The sequence below is a fragment of the Taudactylus pleione genome, unplaced genomic scaffold (assembly GCF_031769625.1).
Source record: "Taudactylus pleione unplaced genomic scaffold, aTauple2 ptg000696l, whole genome shotgun sequence".
In the NCBI taxonomy this organism is placed as follows: domain Eukaryota; kingdom Metazoa; phylum Chordata; class Amphibia; order Anura; family Myobatrachidae; genus Taudactylus; species Taudactylus pleione.
Genome location: NW_028285098.1, coordinates 1,179,903 through 1,198,905, shown reverse-complemented (window position 1 = coordinate 1,198,905; position 19,003 = coordinate 1,179,903). Strand labels below are relative to the sequence as shown.

Genomic DNA, 19,003 nt, shown 5'->3' with positions numbered 1-19,003 from the left:
AGTCTCTTCCCCAAGAGAGGTTTCATCTCCTGGTGAGCAGGGGGGGGGGGGCCCTCCTGAGGTGTCCCTCATGGCCTTCTGACTTTATCACACTATGGTGTTACAGTCCAGCTCTGGGGATTCTGAAGCAACCTTCAGTGACTTTGTCGGTGAAGTGGTCCTTCCACTTTGCGTACCTGTGTTCTCCAGTCTCCCTTCTTCCTCGAGGGAAGTGTTTCAATCGAGACGGAGATGCTTTCATGCTGGTGGCTCCTGATTGCCCCAGATGTCAGGGGTACTTGGATTTTCGGAGTCTCTCCATCGTTACTCCATTCCTGATGCTTCACTGCCCGGACCTGTTGTCTCAGGGTCCTTGGTTTTGCCTTGGACCTGGGTCGTTTGTCTTTGACTACGTCCCTACAGTGGTCTTACGGCTTCCCTGGCTTTGTCATCGTTGGAATGATTAGAGCACATAGATCAGCTTTTGCTGGGACCTACCACAAACTGTGGCAGCCATAATTCTTATGGTATTGTACTTGTCGATACGATCCTCCGGTGTCCAGGATCTCCAGATATTCTGGCATTCCTTCCGGCTGGCTTGGGTTTCACCCTCGGCCTGGCCTTCCTGACAGTGCGGATCTCTACACTCAGTATGGTTAAGAGGTGGAGTTGCTCCACTCTGGTATCCAGTTCATCCTTTGGAGTGTTTTCTGGATTATGCCTCCATTTGTCCTCCCTGGGGACTCCTTGGGAGTTAGTAGTGGTTCTTTGTTCCCTCCGGGGACAGTCAATGGAACCGCTGGTTGTGATAGCCATTACATGGTCTATTGTTTAGACTCTCTCTCTCTTAGGGTGTTTATATCAACCAGGAGAGTGTCTGAATTGGGAGCGTTCTCATGTGGCTCCTTCTTCTGGAGGGCATCATGTCAGGGTGTGAGTTGCTCTCGCCCTGTGTTTCTTCTTAAAGTGGTTTTTAGGTTCCATATTATTCTGGAACTTAAGGTACGGCCATTCAGTCCCCAGTCCTCTCGGCTGGTGTGGCCTCATTGACTGTGGTCCGGCCTCTTTGGATTTATGTGATCCGTTCAGATTCCTTATGGAAATCGGACTCCTTATTGGTGGTCTGCGGTTTTTGGTTTTCACAGGAAAGGATGGCCGGCCTATAATGAAATGTTGGCTGGATGGCCTCGTATGTCTTCCTCAGGGGCCTACCCATGGGTAGGCATTTCTGTCGTTGAGGCTTGTTTTTTCTCGGGCCATGTAACCCTCGTGGGAGGCTTGCTGTGGCGCCTCGGCTGTTTTGCCTTACTAGGTGACCACGTGGTCTTCTGTCCACACCTTTTTAAGGTTCTAGGCATTGGTTTCCTTTGCCTCTCAGGATGCTTCCTTTTTGGCGACGGATTCTCCTCTCAGCACAGGAGCGTCCCCACCCTTGGTTGAACTGCTTTGGGACATCCCTAAGGTCAACCCTGTGGACCCCCTATGGACCCTGAAGTAGAAAACAAGAGAGATGGTAAGAACTTGCCTTTTGTTATCTCTGTTTCTACGAAGTCCATAGGGTCCCGCCCTGACGCACCTGGCTTCATATGGGCTGTGTTACTGGTCACCGATTTCCAGTCTCCTTTTCTGTGAGTATGGTTCTTGAGTGTTCCAGTTTTCTCATTCTTTCTCTCCTCCTCCGGCCTTTGGCTACTTACAAACTGAGGTGCCTCTGGCTGGGGGGTGGGGTTATAGGGAGAGTGGACCCAAGTGCATCCTGGGAGCTAAAAGCTTTAACTGCGTGGTGCCCGGATTTGGTTCCCAACCTATACCCCAAGGTCAACCCTGTGGACCCTATGGACTTCGTAGAAACAGAGATAACAAAGGTAAGTTCTTACCATATCTCTTGTTTTTAACCTCACCCTGTGGCAGGTTGCAGTGTGCTGGAAGGTGCTGGGTTTCCTCCTGTATATGTGTATTTATATGCACTCAGGAGGGAGCAGAGTGATCGGACAGCCGCTTGCCAAAAGCCGGACGGAGTGAACACCGCTGACCCTAGGAGCCGTTATGTCGGTCAGGAACAACAGCGGCACGTCGGCTAGCTGCACTCACTGTGAACAGATCATCACTCGGTAGGGTAAGACAGGGAAAGTTTTTCAGTACTTACTGTTCCGGAACCCAAGAGGTTAATCACCACATTCATACAAAAGGGGCTATAAACCTCTTAAGTGTGCATTTTATGTTTGTCCTATTAACTGATTACACCCTGCAGATCCGTTTTTATTATACTTTTTTTAGTATACATTTTTTTTTATACATTTATTATATATTTTATTATTTTTGCTGCTGTCATTTTAGGCATATTTATTGTATTTATTACACTTAATTTTTAGCGCTTTCTGGTACCACATATAATTTAATTTGTTTAAGAGAGCTGCTTTGGTTACAAATTAAAAGCACTTGACCACATTCATACAAAAGGGACTATAAACCTCTTTTGAAGGGGCCTATCCATTAGGCGACGTGAAAAACTGAACGTCTAGCGTTCAGTCCTACAGGTCGCCGGTTGCGGTGCCCGCACTGAACAGCGTTCACTGAACGTCTTTCAGTGCAGGAGACCGACCTCCTATCTGCGAACATGTGGAACCTGACGAATTTTGGTCTGATTGTTCAAAAAGTCGTCTAATGGATAGGCACCTTAAGTATGCATTTTGTGTGTCCTATTAACTGATTACACACTGCAGATCCGTTTTTATATATTATTTTATTATACATTTTATTATATATTATATTATTTTTTACTATCATTTTAGGCATATTTATTGTATTTATTACACTTAATTTTTAGTGTTTTCTGGTACCACACACACTACTAATGGGCTGATGCGTCTTCAGTTGGCATTGCCAGACAGGACCAAAGTCCGTAATGCCTTGTTTTTGGGAGTTAGGTAAATCCGACAGCTCAACAGCCCCCATAGAATCCTGTTGTGCAGATGGAAATGCAGTGTCTCTACTTTGGTCCATCCATCTTAAAACCTGGGGCTGCTTAATATTAGCGGTAAAATACCCCAGCCCCCGCCCTATAAAAAGGGTGTAATCAGTGGGACTTCTTGCAAATATTTATTTTTCTCCATCAACGCTGGGGGACAGCGGACCATGGGATTGTCGGTTGGGGGCTGGAGCAGGCACTTAATGACACTGTAGCTTTAACTCCTAGCTCCTCCCCCTGCAATCCCACAATTCCAGTCTTCGATAAGTGCCTGAGGAGATAGGCACCATTTTTATGGGCTGCGTAGCCCTTCTGTAGTGTAGTTATTTTCGGATGTTGTCCTTCCGCTATATGGACTCCTTTGGTGAATTCTCGGGACTGGGATGATCTGTCTCTGCTAGTTAGGCTGAGTTCTGCAGATTTTCCTTGGACGTGTATTCTTTGGTATGCCGCACTGTTCTCTGCGGGTTCTTTAGGATGCGTTGGAACATGGTTGGCCAGTTACTCACCAGACCCTTCCGCTTTGGATCAGCTCGGCCATTATACAACCTATTCTGGGACGGGTTGACCAACATCAGACTGGGTGCCAGCACCTTCCGCTAGGGCGGCTGCGATCTCTTGGGCAACATGACACGGGTCTTCAGATGCACAGATCCACTGTACGCATGTTTGCTCATATTTAAGTTTCAGGTTCTTTCGCCTCCGGCGGCACCCACTTTTGGCGTACAGTTCTCCGGTCATGCAGCCCGATCGTTCCCTTCCCTGGGGGGCGGCTTTTCACCGTCCCTTGGTCCAGAGTCCCTCAGCCTTGATGAAGGAGAAAAGGTGATTTTCGGTCACTTACCGTTGAATCCTTTTCTCTGAGTCAGGCTGGGGGACGCTACGCTCCATCCCTCACGCTCAGTCGTGTGAGCTGTTTGGTTCTTGACCGGTCTTTACCCTACTGGTTTGTTTGGCTGTTCTGACAGTTTCATGGGGTTCCTGCTATTCCTCTCCGGAATTGTGGGATTGCAGGGGGAGGAGCTAGGAGTTAAACCTACAGTGTCAGTGCCTGCTTCAGCCCACAACCGACCATCCGTCCAATGTCCCCCAGCCTGATTCCGAGAAAAGGATTCAATGGTAAGTAACCAAAAAGCCCCTTATAGATATGCCCCAATGTCTATAGTGGACCTGTAATACATTATACAGTTGCAGGAAGCATTCTGCGGGGATCCAGTTACTGCCGTGCGGAGAAGAGAGCACCGGGGGGCCTTGCTAGCAGGCTCCTCGGGCAGACCCCAGACTGCAGCCGGGACACGGGGACAGGTAAGGCGGTTCCCGCTCATGGGAATCAGCGTCTAGCGCAGTCATACCTCTGGTCTCTGGAGACAGACTGGAGGTGCTGATGTAGACACCAGTCCGTCCAGGACTCCACTAGACCACCAGGACTAAAGTTACTGGCGCAAGAGGAAAGGTGGGTAATGTCAGCTTAGGGGAGGTCAGCTCTTTTTTTTTTTTTTCTTTCTGCGGCCCCTCCCCCAGCTCAGAGCACCATTCCACTGTGGTCTTGCCGCCACTGAGCTGCTCCTCCCCCGGGCCCCTTAGAGACCTCTGGGGGCCATTTTCTAAACAGCAGCCACAACTCTCTCCAGGAACGTTGGGTCCAGTCTCCTCACATACCTTTCCTAGGAGCCAGGTTATGTAGCGCTATTTCCTACCAGCCACTTTGGTCTGAGTAGTTGATTTTAGTGCCCACTGCAGTTATATTTATTTTCTGCATTGTATGTGACTTATGCTAGTGCTGCTGTCTGTGTTTTTCTCTCTGTCAGCTTATGCATTTTTCTATTCTTTCACAATGACCCTGAAATACCGGTGTATTAGGAGGTTCCCTGTACTTCACAGCTACACGTATTTGTGAAGGCTATCACATACTGTGTGGTTACACACTGCTCAGTGCCATATTGTGTGCTGTAATATCCTGCAGCTATATCTAGCAAACAGACTGCTGCTCCTATAATGCTCTCTTGCAGGTACTGTTCAGCAGGCTTAACCCAGGAGGATTTAATTCAGGATGGGCTATGTGCAACTTGTTATAATACACCAGGCCAACTAGCCCCTGCTCAGGAACCCGCCTGGGCTTCCTTCTCACAGGTGTTGGCTACAATTGCGGACCGCCTAGCAGTCCCGGCCATAATTCCTCCAATGGGGTTGCCACAACAGGTACAGGCGATACCAGTACATCCTATGCCTCCTCCATGGGTAGACCTGTTTTCTACCTCAGTGCAGAGTCTAGCGGCTACTTCTACAGCTTTTCAGCAATTGTTGCAAAGTGAGAGACCCCTACCTAGTAATGCTACTAAGCGTGCTGTGCTATCCTCACAGTCTACACAGCTCTCAGATCCTGAGGTGTCATCTGGGGAGGCAGATGACGCAGTTCTCTCTCCCTGAGCCCCCCTCAGGGGAGGACGATCCTCAGTCTAATGTGAATGTACCTGCACTAGTGCGGGCTGTCAAATCAATTATTCAGTTAGAAGATGCTGAGCCCGTTCCTAAAACAAAACAGCCACTTTTTAAGAGACAGAAAGTGGTTATAGCGGAATTTCCTCACGCTGATCAGCGTTCTGAGCTCATGAGCGCGGCATGGAATATGCCAAGTAAAAAGTTTCGGCCCCCAAAACGTCTGGTTTCTTTTTACCCTATTCCAGCAGCTGATTGTGCTAAATGGGAAGCTCCCCGAGCAGTAAATTCCCATGTGACGCATCTAGTTAAAAGCTCTACTTTACCTATCCCTACAGCATCCTCCCTTAAGGAAACGACTGATAGGAATATTGAAGCTTGCCTCAAATCTGTGTATTCTTTTACAGGAGCTATTACTCATCCAGCCATAGCTACTGCCTGGGTGGCCAAAGCCATTGAGAGCTCGGCAGATGCTCTAGAGGGCACATTTCCCATTGATGCTTCCTGGGAACAGCTGTCCTACATCTCCCACATCAGGGATGCAGCCTCCTATTTGGGAAAAGCGGCTTTGGATACTGGTCTCCTGGCTTCCAAGGCATCTGCTACTTCGGTAATAGCCCGCTGTATCATTTGACTTCGTTCATGGAAGGCCAACACAAACTCTAAGAAGGCCTTGGAATCACTGCCATACACTGGGGAAATCCTATTTGGCACAGAGTTGGGCAAAATTGTGGCTACCTTAGTGGCTGCTAAGACTGCTTTTCTGCTCTCAGCATCTACACCGATGCCTTGGATGTCACCCTTTAGGTCCTTTCGTCCCTAGGGAAAAGCTAAAGGTCAGTCCTTTCCACGGTAGTCTGCATCCACAAAGGCCGCCAAGCCCAGGACCAAGCAGACTTGGGCCACCAGAAGTTGCTAAATCCGAGGACAAACCTTCAACCTGACGTTGCGGGTCTCTCCCTGGGGACCCCAGAGTGGGAGGCCGACTTCTTCAGTTAGCCAAATTCTGGAATCGGACCACCACAAATGCCTGGGTACAAGAAGTGCCCCCCCCAGCAGTTTTTACACAGGCCCTCCATCAGACCTGAGCAAAGTCCTGCTCCTACAGAAGGCCATTCTGTCTTTGCTGCACGTGGCGGTAATAATTCCAGTCCCATCGTCACAGCGTGGGAACGGTTTGTATTCCACCCTTTTCTTGGTTCAGATGCCCAATGGGTCTCATCGGCCTTTCCTCAACCTCAAGTATCTGAACAAGTTTATCAGGGTGCCCAGGTTTCGTATGGAAACTATCCGCTCTATTGTCCTAGCTATGGAATCTGGGGACTTTATGGTATCTCTGGACATTCAGGATGCTTATCTACATGTACCTATAGCGTTCTCCCATCAGTGGTATCTCCGGTTTGCTGTCCTACAGCAACATTTCCAATTTCAGGCACTGCCCTTTGGGCTTACTACAGCTCCGTGGATCTTGACCAAAATCATAGCAGTTATGTAAGACTACCTGCGTCGTCAGGGAATCGGGCTACTTCCATACTTGGACGAGCTCTTGCTCATAGCATGCTCTCCAGAGGTCCTTCACCGCCATCTTCAGGTATCCTTTGCCTTTCTACAGAGGCACGGCTGGTTGAACAACTAGAAAAAAATCTTCCCTGACTCCTTTACAGAGGATGGTACATCTGGGAGCTCTTCTGGATTCTCAGAGAATTTTCCTGACAGCAGACAAGGTCTCCGCACTGCAGCAATAAGTGCGCAGGTTACTCCACAGTCGCCTAGTGTCAATTCACTCAGCAACGCAGACCTTTGGGGTCCATGGAATCCGCCTTCGACCTGGTGGCGTTCGCTCAGTTCCACTCCAGGCCCCTACAACACCTAATCCTCTCCAAGTGGAATGGGCTGCCCCATCTTATCAGATCCCAGACAATGGTCCTCTTTCCAGCAGTTTGCCTGTCCCTCTCCTGGCTGTTACAGAGGATTCACTTAAACATAGGTCGTCCATTTTGTATCCGGAATGAGTACTCCTCACCATGGACGCAAGCCTCCGCGGGTGGGGCGCAATGATCGTCCAGCACTCCTTCCAAGGACACTGGACACCAGCCGAGGCGATTTTACCAATCAACGTCCTAGAACTCTGAGCCATCCACAGAGACCTCACTCTGGCTCAGGATATTCTTCATGGCAGGCCAGTACAAGTACAGGCCGACAACGCCACGGCGGTGGCCTACCTCAATCACCAGGGAGGCACTCTAAGTCGGTCAGCAATGGCAGAAGTGTCACTCATTCTCACATGGGCCGAACGCCATCTCCGCAGTACTCGTCCCGGGGATTCTCAATTGGGAAGCGGATTTCCTAAGCTGTCACGACGTTCACAACGGGGAGTGGTTATCTACACCCAGAAGTCTTCCAGCTCCTGGTGGAGAAATGGGGTCTACTGGATGTGGACTTCATGGCCTCGCGGCACAACCACAAGCTTCCAGTGTGTATGGGACCAGGACAAGGGGCCCCCGAAGCAGCCTTTATGGACGCCTTGTCAGTGAAGTGGACCTTCCATTTGGCAAACCTCTTCCCTTCAGTCTCCCTTCTTCCTCGGGTCTTTCGGAAGAAGGGGGCACGGTCCTGTTGGTAGCTCCAGCTTTGCCCAGACGCCATTGATACTCTGATCTTCAGAGTCTCTCCATAGACACTTCTCTCCAACTTCTTCAATGACCAGGCCTGTTGTCTCAGGGTCCCTCTCTACATCTGGACCTGGCCCATCAGTCTTTGACGGCGTGGCTCTTGAGACATCACTGCTAAGGTCCAAAGGGTTTTCTCGCTCTGTGGTCCAGACCATGCTCAGATCGCGAAAGCCGGCCTCCGTCTGGGTCTATCATTGGGTATGGCATACATACTTCCAGTGGTGTGCTACCGGAAGCTATGACCCTTCAGGTTTTTCAGGTTTCTCGGATCCTAGCCTTCCTTCAAGCAGGTTTGGATCTCAGACTCCGTCTTGTCTCTCTGAAAGTGCACGTCTCTGCTCTGTCCATCTGGTTCCAGCGCAGAATTGCTCAACTACCGGGTTCACACCTTCCTTCAGGGTGTCCTCTGTATACAACCTCCTTTTGTCCCTCCTGTGGCTCTGTGGTATTTGTCAGTGGTTCTTCGTGCACGTTAAGTCCATAGTGTCCACAGGGCACTCGCCCTGACACACCTGGCTTCTATGGGTTTCTTCTTTTGGTAACCGGTTTCTATCTCTGTTGTGTGAGAGTATCATTCTTTGGTGTACTAGTTTTACTTTTCTCCTATCCAGCTGCTGCGTTGGGCTTGATGACAAAACTGATTGCCTCATGCTGTGGGCGGGGCATGGGGGTTGGGGGGAGGACCTGGGCATCCTGGCATAGCAAAAGCTTAACTGTTTGGTGTCCGGTCCTCCTATCCACCACTTAAATCTCATTGTCTTCCTATGGACCATATGGACTTCGAAGAAAGAGAGTTAATTAGAGGTAAGTTTGCCATAACTCTCCTTTTTTCAAATAATTATAGTGATCATCTGAGGAAACCGCATTAACATCTATCTGCCAGCCCCATGTATTATTTAGCAAGTTACTCAGGTGCCATTTTTTGGTGACTTCATAATTCACTGGCTACTGCATCAGGGGAGTTGTATGGTATGGTATGATATAATAATAATCCGGTTGGTATTTGCGTCACATCGAGATTGATTTTATTGAGTTTTTGGCAACTTTGCATTTGTTTATATTCCATTAAATATGATGACAAGGAATCGCTACAGTTTTTGCCGAATCGGAGGTTATTACACCCCCTCACAAGTCTGCACCTGTAGTTAGACAAGGGTGGGCGGTACATATCAGATAAGCAGCTATAAAAAACACACTAAGCGCCAGTGTAACTGGCCTAGTGATAAATAGGCCCCATATTTTATTAAAAAATATCTTCACCTTTCTGCCTAATACATGACCAAAATGTTCTGGTTGTTCTCTTTAGAGCATATAGAATTGATGTACCTCCATTTTAAAGGCAGTTAACTTCTACTTTGCGTATTCTCCAATTTTATTTGAAGTAACTCTACATACCACAACATACTGTAAGGATCTTTTGAACGTAAAGTTACGTGACCTTGTACAAAACATGTCATTGTACATACAATTTTACGGGTGTTTTGTTTAAGTACTGAACAGCGGTGCCTGTGCGTGCAAGACCGTAACCAGGGGTGTGCGAGCGGAACTGCGGCATAGATCTCAGGGCCCAGTGGGGGGAACAGTTGCTACCACACAGCACCTGTATGTGGCTTGATATACAGAGGTGGGTAACAGGCACTCATGGTATGGTGTGGGGGTTGGGGTATATGCGGGTGGGTGTGGAGTGATATACAGACCAGACTGGGATGGGTTACGTGAGAGGATCTTTATTGGGGTGTACAATCTTAAGCTTGCAGTAGTTGTGAGGACCCGTTTGAAGGGTGCAGTCATTTACACAGTGTCCCAAATGTGCATACAAGTTGTGCTTAGAAAATTTCAACAGTGTCTTCTTGTTCCCCACAGTGTGGGTTCAGGCAGTCTTTGGTGTTTCAGTTTGAGGAAGTCTATTGGGGGGAGCACTGACTCGGGAGATTTAAGTAGGGGGGTCTACACTCCATGCAATTCACACATTACCCCTTGCTGGACCTATGGGCAACAGTATTAAGAACCGAGTGTTTGCCGGGATGTGCTCCATGTGGTCCCCTTCTGTATTTGTGTGTACTGTGGCATCCCACAGTTAGTGTGCATAATTGACCTACCGGTAGGTGTGTGGTCCTCTGGGTCCAGGTGGGTGCCTGTCGCTGTTGGGTGAGTACTGGTCGCCTTACCCTGGCCGGGTGTACAGGGAGGTATTAACGTGGGCCGTATGTTGCTGCGGTACTGCCGTGGGGGGCTGTCCCGGTCAGTGTGGTTGCTTGGTGGTCAGCGTCGTTGGCGTGCGATGGCCCGGTGGCTGTGCTCAGGGGCGCTGAGTCGCCGACGTTGCTGGGATGTGGACTCGCCGGAAGTGTATCCCTGGTTGTTGTGACCGTGCTGGGTCAGTGAGCGTCTATCGCCACAGCGCATGTGGAAGCTGCCTGTGTCCTGTGGTGGCTGGACTGAGCGGCGCTAGTCCTTTGCCGGGGGTGGATGCGGACCGAGTGACTGATTTGTGAGTCTTTGTTCTGGGCAGGCGTTTAAGCTTGGTGGTTCTGTTTGCGCAGTGCAGGTACTTATGGAAGAGACTCCAACTGTTTGCGTCTCTGTATGTGGCTTGCAGAGTGCCTGGAATAGTACCCTGCAGCCCCTAATGCTGCTGTAGATCCGCCCGGAGCGTCCGAGGGACTCTCCACACAGGCAACCTATGGAGCTGCCGCATTGGTCTAAGTATCGGAGCCGGAAGCCTCACCCCTAGGTGTGACGACATGGGTTTAGGGGGCAGGCTCAGTACAAGGCGGAATAGAGCCCTGTTACAGCACTGTGTGCGCTTTAGCCTGTCTATTGAAATAAACATTTGCTACCAACACATATATAGATGATTAGGAAAATGCCCGAACAACAATTACTATGAACTAATAATTCACGTTACAGTTAATAGCAGCACCTTCTTCAGTACAGCAGCAATTATGCTTCTTAAAGTACTAGGTGATGGTGTCAGACGTCATAAATACTCGTAGCAGCACCTTCTTCAGTACAGAGGAGAAGCCAGCAACAATTATAGCTTCTTGGAGTACTAGGTGATTGTGTGAGATATCATGGATATAATTATATTCTTGCACTTGGCAACGGTGGTGTAGCCAGCTTTTGACATAAGGGGGAACGAACAAGAAAAATTAGGCTCCTTGGGCAAAGAGGTTTATTACATGCCCCTTATAAGGTCCATGAGATCCCCCACAAGTCGCCCCCCCCCCATTTATGAGCTTTTTTCAGAGTCCATAGGGTATCCACAGGATACCTCGGGGTATAGGTGATGACGTCAGGCACGGACACCACAGAGTTAAATTTTCAGCCTCCCAGGATGGACCAGGGTCCCTCTCCTATACCCCACCCCCAGTTTTCGTGGGTGTTCGGCCAGAGGTCGGATCACATTCACAGAGGGGGCTGTAATAGCCCCAGAAGATTTCTTCAGAGTGCAGCTGTTGCTGCACAAGATGAGCCTTACAGCATGGACAGTCAGTACTGACGTCCATGCTGTCGCTCCTACACCCCGCCGGTACCGATCCGGGGATGCTGGTAGGTAGCTGGGGTCACAGCTAGCGGTGACCCCGGCTACCTGGACTGTGGCTGGATGTACGGGGGAAAAGGTAAGCGGCGGGGTCCCGCGGTTTGCCCTTCTGCTCCACAGGAGGTTTCTGTCCTCCCTGAGCTCGCCTTAGGAGACCTGCGTTACGGTTTGACAGGTGTACCGCCCCAGTCAAACTCCCCACCTTCCACTGTCCCCGGTAACAGTGCTTTTTGGTCCCCAGGCAGGGGGCTCCCTGGGGACCGGCTGCGCGTGACGCCAGGTACTGATCCTGCGCCTTCCACTAGACCACCAGGGACAGCGGACCGCAGCATGTGCGGTACAGCGCGGCGTCCCAGGGGTTAATAGCAGGCCAGGGGAGAACGCCTTCCCTGTCTCACAGCCGGCGTCTCCCCTGCTGCACAGTGCCATTCCACAGCGGTCTGAGCGGGCTGTGTCAGCGCTCCTCTCCCGGGCCCGCCTCCTCTCTGCTCCTTGGTGGCCATTTTCTCACTACATGTGCTGGGGATGGCAAACGCTGCTGGAAGCTGATACAGGTGCCATTGCGGTCCGGGTCCCCCGCATACCTCTCCTTCAATTAAGGTCAGTGTATGCAGCACTGTTTCCTACCAGGCTCTGGTCTGTGTAGTTGATCGCAGGGCTTGTAATGCAGGATGTTATCTGTGCATTGTATGTGACTTAAATGCTAGCGCTGTGGATACCCTATGGACCCTGAAGTAGAAAATATGAGATATGGTAAGAACTTATCTTTGTTATCTCTATTTCTACGAAGTCCATAGGGTTCCACAGGACTCCCACCCTGTCGCACCTCTACTGCAGATGGGCTTTGATCTGGTCACCGGTTTCTCAGTCTCCTTCTGGTGAGAATGTGATTCTTGTGTGTTCCAGACTTTCTTCTCTTTGTTCTCCTCCTCCGGCCTATGGCTTGTTACGAAACTGAATTGCCTTGGCTTGGGGGTGGGGTATAGGAGAGGGACCCTGGTGCATCCTGGGAGGCTGAAAATTGAACTCTGTGGTGTCCGTGCCTGACGTCATCACCTATACCCCGAGGTATCCTGTGGAACCCTATGGACTTCGTAGAAATAGAGATAACAAGGGTAAGTTCTTACCATATCTCATTTTTTATGCCTACTCTCATCTATATGTAGGCAGTCAGGGAAATCCCCAGCGGGCCTTGCTTTTTTGTAGCCACGGCCTTTATCGCAGGAGGCCGTGAGTGACAGCAACGTTCTGTTTTTTTGTTTTTTTTTTGTGGGGGCTAATGTGTTTTTGTTTCCGTGGGGGCTAAAATGTATGTATTTTTTTTTTTGTGGGGGCTAATGTGTGTGTTTTGTTGCTGTGGGGGCTAATGTGTGTGTTTTGTTGCCATGGGGGGGCTAATGTGTCTGGGTTTTTTTTTCCCTTGGGGGCTAATGTCTGGGTTTTTTTTGCCCTTGGGGGCTAATGTGTGTGGGTGTTATTTTCCCTTGGGGGCAAGTGTGTGTGTGTGTGTGTGTGTGTGTGTGTGTGGTTTTTTTTCATGTGGGGGACTAATGGTGTGCCTTAGTAATTTTAAATCTTGTTTGGTGTGCCACGAGTTGAAATAGGCTGAAAATCACTGGGTGTTTACAATAGTTATCTGTTCATTTGAGCAATGATCCCATTTACGTGTCCCTAATCCTGTGCAAGATATTATCATTATCTTTGAAACTGCTGATGTGATGTTGTAAAAAGTATCGTTCCCACTAGGCTGTTTTAGCGGGGCGCCACGCCCTGCCCTATTTCTGAAGTGCAAAAAGCACCCTGCTCTCCGGCGCAGCGCTCCGCTGAAACAACCTGCGGGTGGGGTGTCCCTCGGGTGGGGAAAACTGCAGTGTAGTGGTCACCGCCGGTGAATGGATTCCGAGCACATGCGCCCAGCATCCATTCACACTGACAGCAGCGCTTGGGGGCGGCTCAGCATGTCCGTAAGTGCCGGGCACGCCCCCAAGAGTGACGAAAAAGGTACGCGTCTTAAAGACACTGCCTCTTTTTCCTTGGCCACGCCCCTTTTCCGGCACACGTGCGCCTTCAGTGCGTGCAGATGTGCCCTTTCTCTAGGTCTGGCGCCGGACCTAGACTGAACACTAAAAAGTGTTTGTGTAAACTATAACTTTTTAATTTGTTTTCCATGGAAAAAATGACATCTTTGAGAATCAGACAGGTCTGATATAGAGGTTGATGCAAAAGCACACTCTGCAGCTTTATTCAAATGCCGCTGCACACTCTGCGACTATAAATGCCGCTGCACACTCTGCGACTATAAATGCCGTTACACACTCTGCAGCTTTATTCAAATGCCGTTACACACTCTGCGACTATAAATGCCGTTACACACACTGCAGCTTTATTCAAATGCCGCTGCACACTCTGCCACTATAAATGCCGTTACACACACTGCCACTATAAATGCCGTTACACACTCTGCGACTATAAATGCCGTTACACACTCTGCCACTATAAATGCCGTTACACACTCTGCCACTATAAATGCCGTTACACACTCTGCCACTATAAATGCCGTTACACACTCTGCCACTATAAATGCCATTACACACTCTGCCACTATAAATGCCGTTACACACTCTGCCACTATAAATGCCGTTACACACACTGCAGCTTTATTCAAATGCCGCTGCACACTCTGCCACTATAAATGCCGTTACGCACTCTGCCACTATAAATGCCGTTACACACTCTGCCACTATAAATGCCGTTACACACTCTGCCACTATAAATGCCGTTACACACTCTGCCACTATAAATGCCGTTACACACTCTGCCACTATAAATGCCGTTACACACTCTGCCACTATAAATGCCGTTACACACTCTGCCACTATAAATGCCGTTACACACTCTGCCACTATAAATGCCGTTACACACACTGCAGCTTTATTCAAATGCCGCTGCACACTCTGCCACTATAAATGCCGTTACACACTCTGCAGCTTTATTCAAATGCCGTTACACACTCTGCAGCTTTATTCAAATGCCGTTACACACTCTGCGACTATAAATGCCGTTACACACTCTGCGACTATAAATGCCGTTACACACTCTGCAGCTTTATTCAAATGCCGTTACACACTCTGCGACTATAAATGCCGTTACACACTCTGCGACTATAAATGCCGTTACACATTCTGCAGCTTTATTCAAATGCCGTTACACACTCTGCGACTATAAATGCTGCTACGTACTCTGCGACTATAAATGCCGTTACACACTCTGCGACTATAAATGCCGTTACACACTCTGCGACTATAAATGCCGCTACGTACTCTGCGACTATAAATGCCGTTACACACTCTGCGACTATAAATGCCGTTACACACTCTGCGACTATAAATGCCGTTACACACTCTGCGACTATAAATGCCGTTACACACTCTGCGACTATAAATGCCGTTACACACTCTGCGACTATAAATGCCGTTACACACTCTGCGACTATAAATGCCGCTACGTACTCTGCAGCTTTATTCAAATGCTGCTGCATACTCTGCGACTATAAATGCCGCTGCACACTCTGCGACTATAAATGCCGTTACACACTCTGCAGCTTTATTCAAATGCCGTTACACACTCTGCCACTATAAATGCCGTTACACACTCTGCAGCTTTATTCAAATGCCGTTACACACTCTGCAGCTTTATTCAAATGCCGTTACACACTCTGCGACTATAAATGCCGTTACACACTCTGCGACTATAAATGCCGTTACACACTCTGCAGCTTTATTCAAATGCCGTTACACACTCTGCGACTATAAATGCCGTTACACACTCTGCGACTATAAATGCCGTTACACATTCTGCAGCTTTATTCAAATGCCGTTACACACTCTGCGACTATAAATGCTGCTACGTACTCTGCGACTATAAATGCCGTTACACACTCTGCGACTATAAATGCCGCTACGTACTCTGCGACTATAAATGCCGTTACACACTCTGCGACTATAAATGCCGTTACACACTCTGCGACTATAAATGCCGTTACACACTCTGCGACTATAAATGCCGTTACACACTCTGCGACTATAAATGCCGTTACACACTCTGCGACTATAAATGCCGCTACGTACTCTGCAGCTTTATTCAAATGCTGCTGCATACTCTGCGACTATAAATGCCGCTGCACACTCTGCGACTATAAATGCCGTTACACACTCTGCAGCTTTATTCAAATGCCGTTACACACTCTGCGACTATAAATGCCGTTACACACACTGCAGCTTTATTCAAATGCCGCTGCACACTCTGCCACTATAAATGCCGTTACACACACTGCCACTATAAATGCCGTTACACACTCTGCCACTATAAATGCCGTTACACACTCTGCCACTATAAATGCCGTTACACACTCTGCCACTATAAATGCCGTTACACACTCTGCCACTATAAATGCCGTTACACACTCTGCCACTATAAATGCCGTTACACACTCTGCCACTATAAATGCCGTTACACACACTGCAGCTTTATTCAAATGCCGCTGCACACTCTGCCACTATAAATGCCGTTACACACTCTGCCACTATAAATGCCGTTACACACTCTGCCACTATAAATGCCGTTACACACTCTGCCACTATAAATGCCGTTACACACTCTGCCACTATAAATGCCGTTACACACTCTGCCACTATAAATGCCGTTACACACTCTGCCACTATAAATGCCGTTACACACTCTGCCACTATAAATGCCGTTACACACACTGCAGCTTTATTCAAATGCCGCTGCACACTCTGCCACTATAAATGCCGTTACACACTCTGCAGCTTTATTCAAATGCCGTTACACACTCTGCGACTATAAATGCCGTTACACACTCTGCAGCTTTATTCAAATGCCGTTACACACTCTGCGACTATCAATGCCGTTACACACTCTGCGACTATAAATGCCGCTACGTACTCTGCAGCTTTATTCAAATGCCGCTGCATACTCTGCGACGATAAATGCCGCTACGTACTCTGCAGCTTTATTCAAATGCCGCTGCATACTCTGCGACTATAAATGCCGTTACACACTCTGCGACTATAAATGCCGTTACACACTCTGCGACTCTAAATGCCGTTACACATTCTGCAGCTTTATTCAAATGCCGTTACACACTCTGCGACTATAAATGCTGCTACGTACTCTGCGACTATAAATGCCGTTACACACTCTGCGACTATAAATGCCGTTACACACTCTGCGACTATAAATGCTGCTACGTACTCTGCGACTATAAATGCCGTTACACACTCTGCGACTATAAATGCCGTTACACACACTGCGACTATAAATGCCGTTACACACTCTGCGACTATAAATGCCGTTACACACTCTGCGACTATAAATGCCGCTACGTACTCTGCAGCTTTATTCAAATGCTGCTGCATACTCTGCGACTATAAATGCCGTTACACACTCTGCGACTATAAATGCCGCTACGTACTCTGCAGCTTTATTCAAATGCCGCTGCATACTCTGCGACGATAAATGCCGTTACACACACTGCGACTATAAATGCCGCTACGTACTCTGCAGCTTTATTCAAATGCCGCTGCATACTCTGCGACTATAAATGCCGTTACACACTCTGCGACTATAAATGCCGTTACACACTCTGCGACTCTAAATGCCGTTACACACTCTGCAGCTTTATTCAAATGCCGTTACACACTCTGCGACTATAAATGCTGCTACGTACTCTGCGACTATAAATGCTGCTACGTACTCTGCGACTATAAATGCCGTTACACACTCTGCGACTATAAATGCCGTTACACACTCTGCGACTATAAATGCCGTTACACACACTGCGACTATCAATGCCGTTACACACTCTGCGACTATAAATGCCGCTACGTACTCTGCAGCTTTATTCAAATGCCGCTGCATACTCTGCCACTATAAATGCCGTTACACACTCTGCGACTATAAATGCCGCTACGTACTCTGCAGCTTTATTCAAATGCCGCTGCATACTCTGCGACTATAAATGCCGTTACACACTCTGCGACTATAAATACCGCTACGTACTCTGCAGCTTTATTCAAATGCCGCTGCATATTCTGTGACTATACATGCCGTTACACACTCTGCGACTATAAATGCCGCTACGTACTCTGCGACTATAAATGCCGCTACGTATGCTGCGACTATAAATGCCGCTACGTACGCTTCGACTATAAATGCCTCTACGTACGCTGCGACTATATATACTATATGCACTGACTTGTGTACAGCCGTGGTATAGGAGCAGTGACTTACGTGTACAGCCGTGGTATAGGAGCAGTGACTTGCGTGTACAGCCGTGGTATAGGAGCAGTGACTTGCGTGTACAGCCGTGGTATAGGAGCACTGACTTGCGTGTACAGCCGTGGTATAGGAGCAGTGACTTGCGTGTACAGCCGTGGTATAGGAGCACTGACTTGCGTGTACAGCCGTGGTATAGGAGCACTGACTTGCGTGTACAGCCGTGGTATAGGAGCACTGACTTGCGTGTACAGCCGTGGTATAGGAGCACTGACTTGCGTGTACAGCCGTGGTATAGGAGCACTGTCTTACGTGTACAGCCACGGTATATGAGCTCTGACTTATGGGTACAGGACGTTGCCTGAATTATGTCTCTACCTCTATCCTTCATATAACTTATTTCTGATGTATAAGTGCAGTATTAGTCACTTACTGTGTATCTCTATATAGGTCACATTACTTTTCTTCTTCACGCTGCCGCTGCGAGCTCTGACATCACAGGTATATTTCCCAGAATGCTCCGGCCGTGCTGACGGAACGCTGTATGTATCTGATGCACTGAATTCCTGCACATTCCGCCCATCTCTGTAGAAAGCAAATCTCAGCTCTGTGACACCTCTGAGAGGAGCGAGGGTCGTGTCACATGTCAGGGTCATGTGATCACCTTCCGTTATTGTGTCTGGTGACATTTTTATTTCTGGATATGGGAACCGCTCTGCAAGAGGAAATTATTAAAATGAAAAATAGCTGATGTGTGATTATTGAGACACAGGGCAGAGGGAACTCTAAGCCGTGGCATAGTAGCACTGATTTATGTGTAGATGTTGTATATGATGTCGAAGCTGGATTATTGGCTGAGACAAGATCAGTTTAAAATTGAATCGCAGCGACACCATCTTGCGACTGGCCGCAAGACGCCATCTTGGAAATGAGATCGCAAGACGCCATTTTGCGAATGGCCGCCTAAGCGCCATTTTAGATAAACTCACACTTTAGTACATGTGGCGATATTACTATTAGCATCATGCGATTGCATCTGTGACCATCGCCATAAGTTACGGCGATTCATCAAAAGCCCATTTCATGACTTTACGTAGTTTGGGTGCT

General features: G+C 48.5%; 1 protein-coding gene and 1 long non-coding RNA gene across 2 annotated transcripts in view; one reads left to right on the top strand and one right to left on the bottom strand.

The window, feature by feature from the left end:
- Window positions 1-19,003, top strand: part of LOC148477726 (uncharacterized) — a 274,964-nt gene that overhangs the window by 7,127 nt on the left and 248,834 nt on the right. The window lies entirely within an intron of this gene.
- The window catches only part of LOC148477729 (high affinity immunoglobulin gamma Fc receptor I-like), a 34,956-nt gene that overhangs the window by 9,466 nt on the left and 6,487 nt on the right, over window positions 1-19,003 (bottom strand). Inside the window, exon 2 of the mRNA XM_088456302.1 lies at window positions 18,330-18,611. Coding sequence (XP_088312428.1) covers window positions 18,330-18,585 — 256 coding nt within the window. The 5' untranslated portion in view covers window positions 18,586-18,611. The remainder of the gene's footprint in view (window positions 1-18,329; window positions 18,612-19,003) is intronic.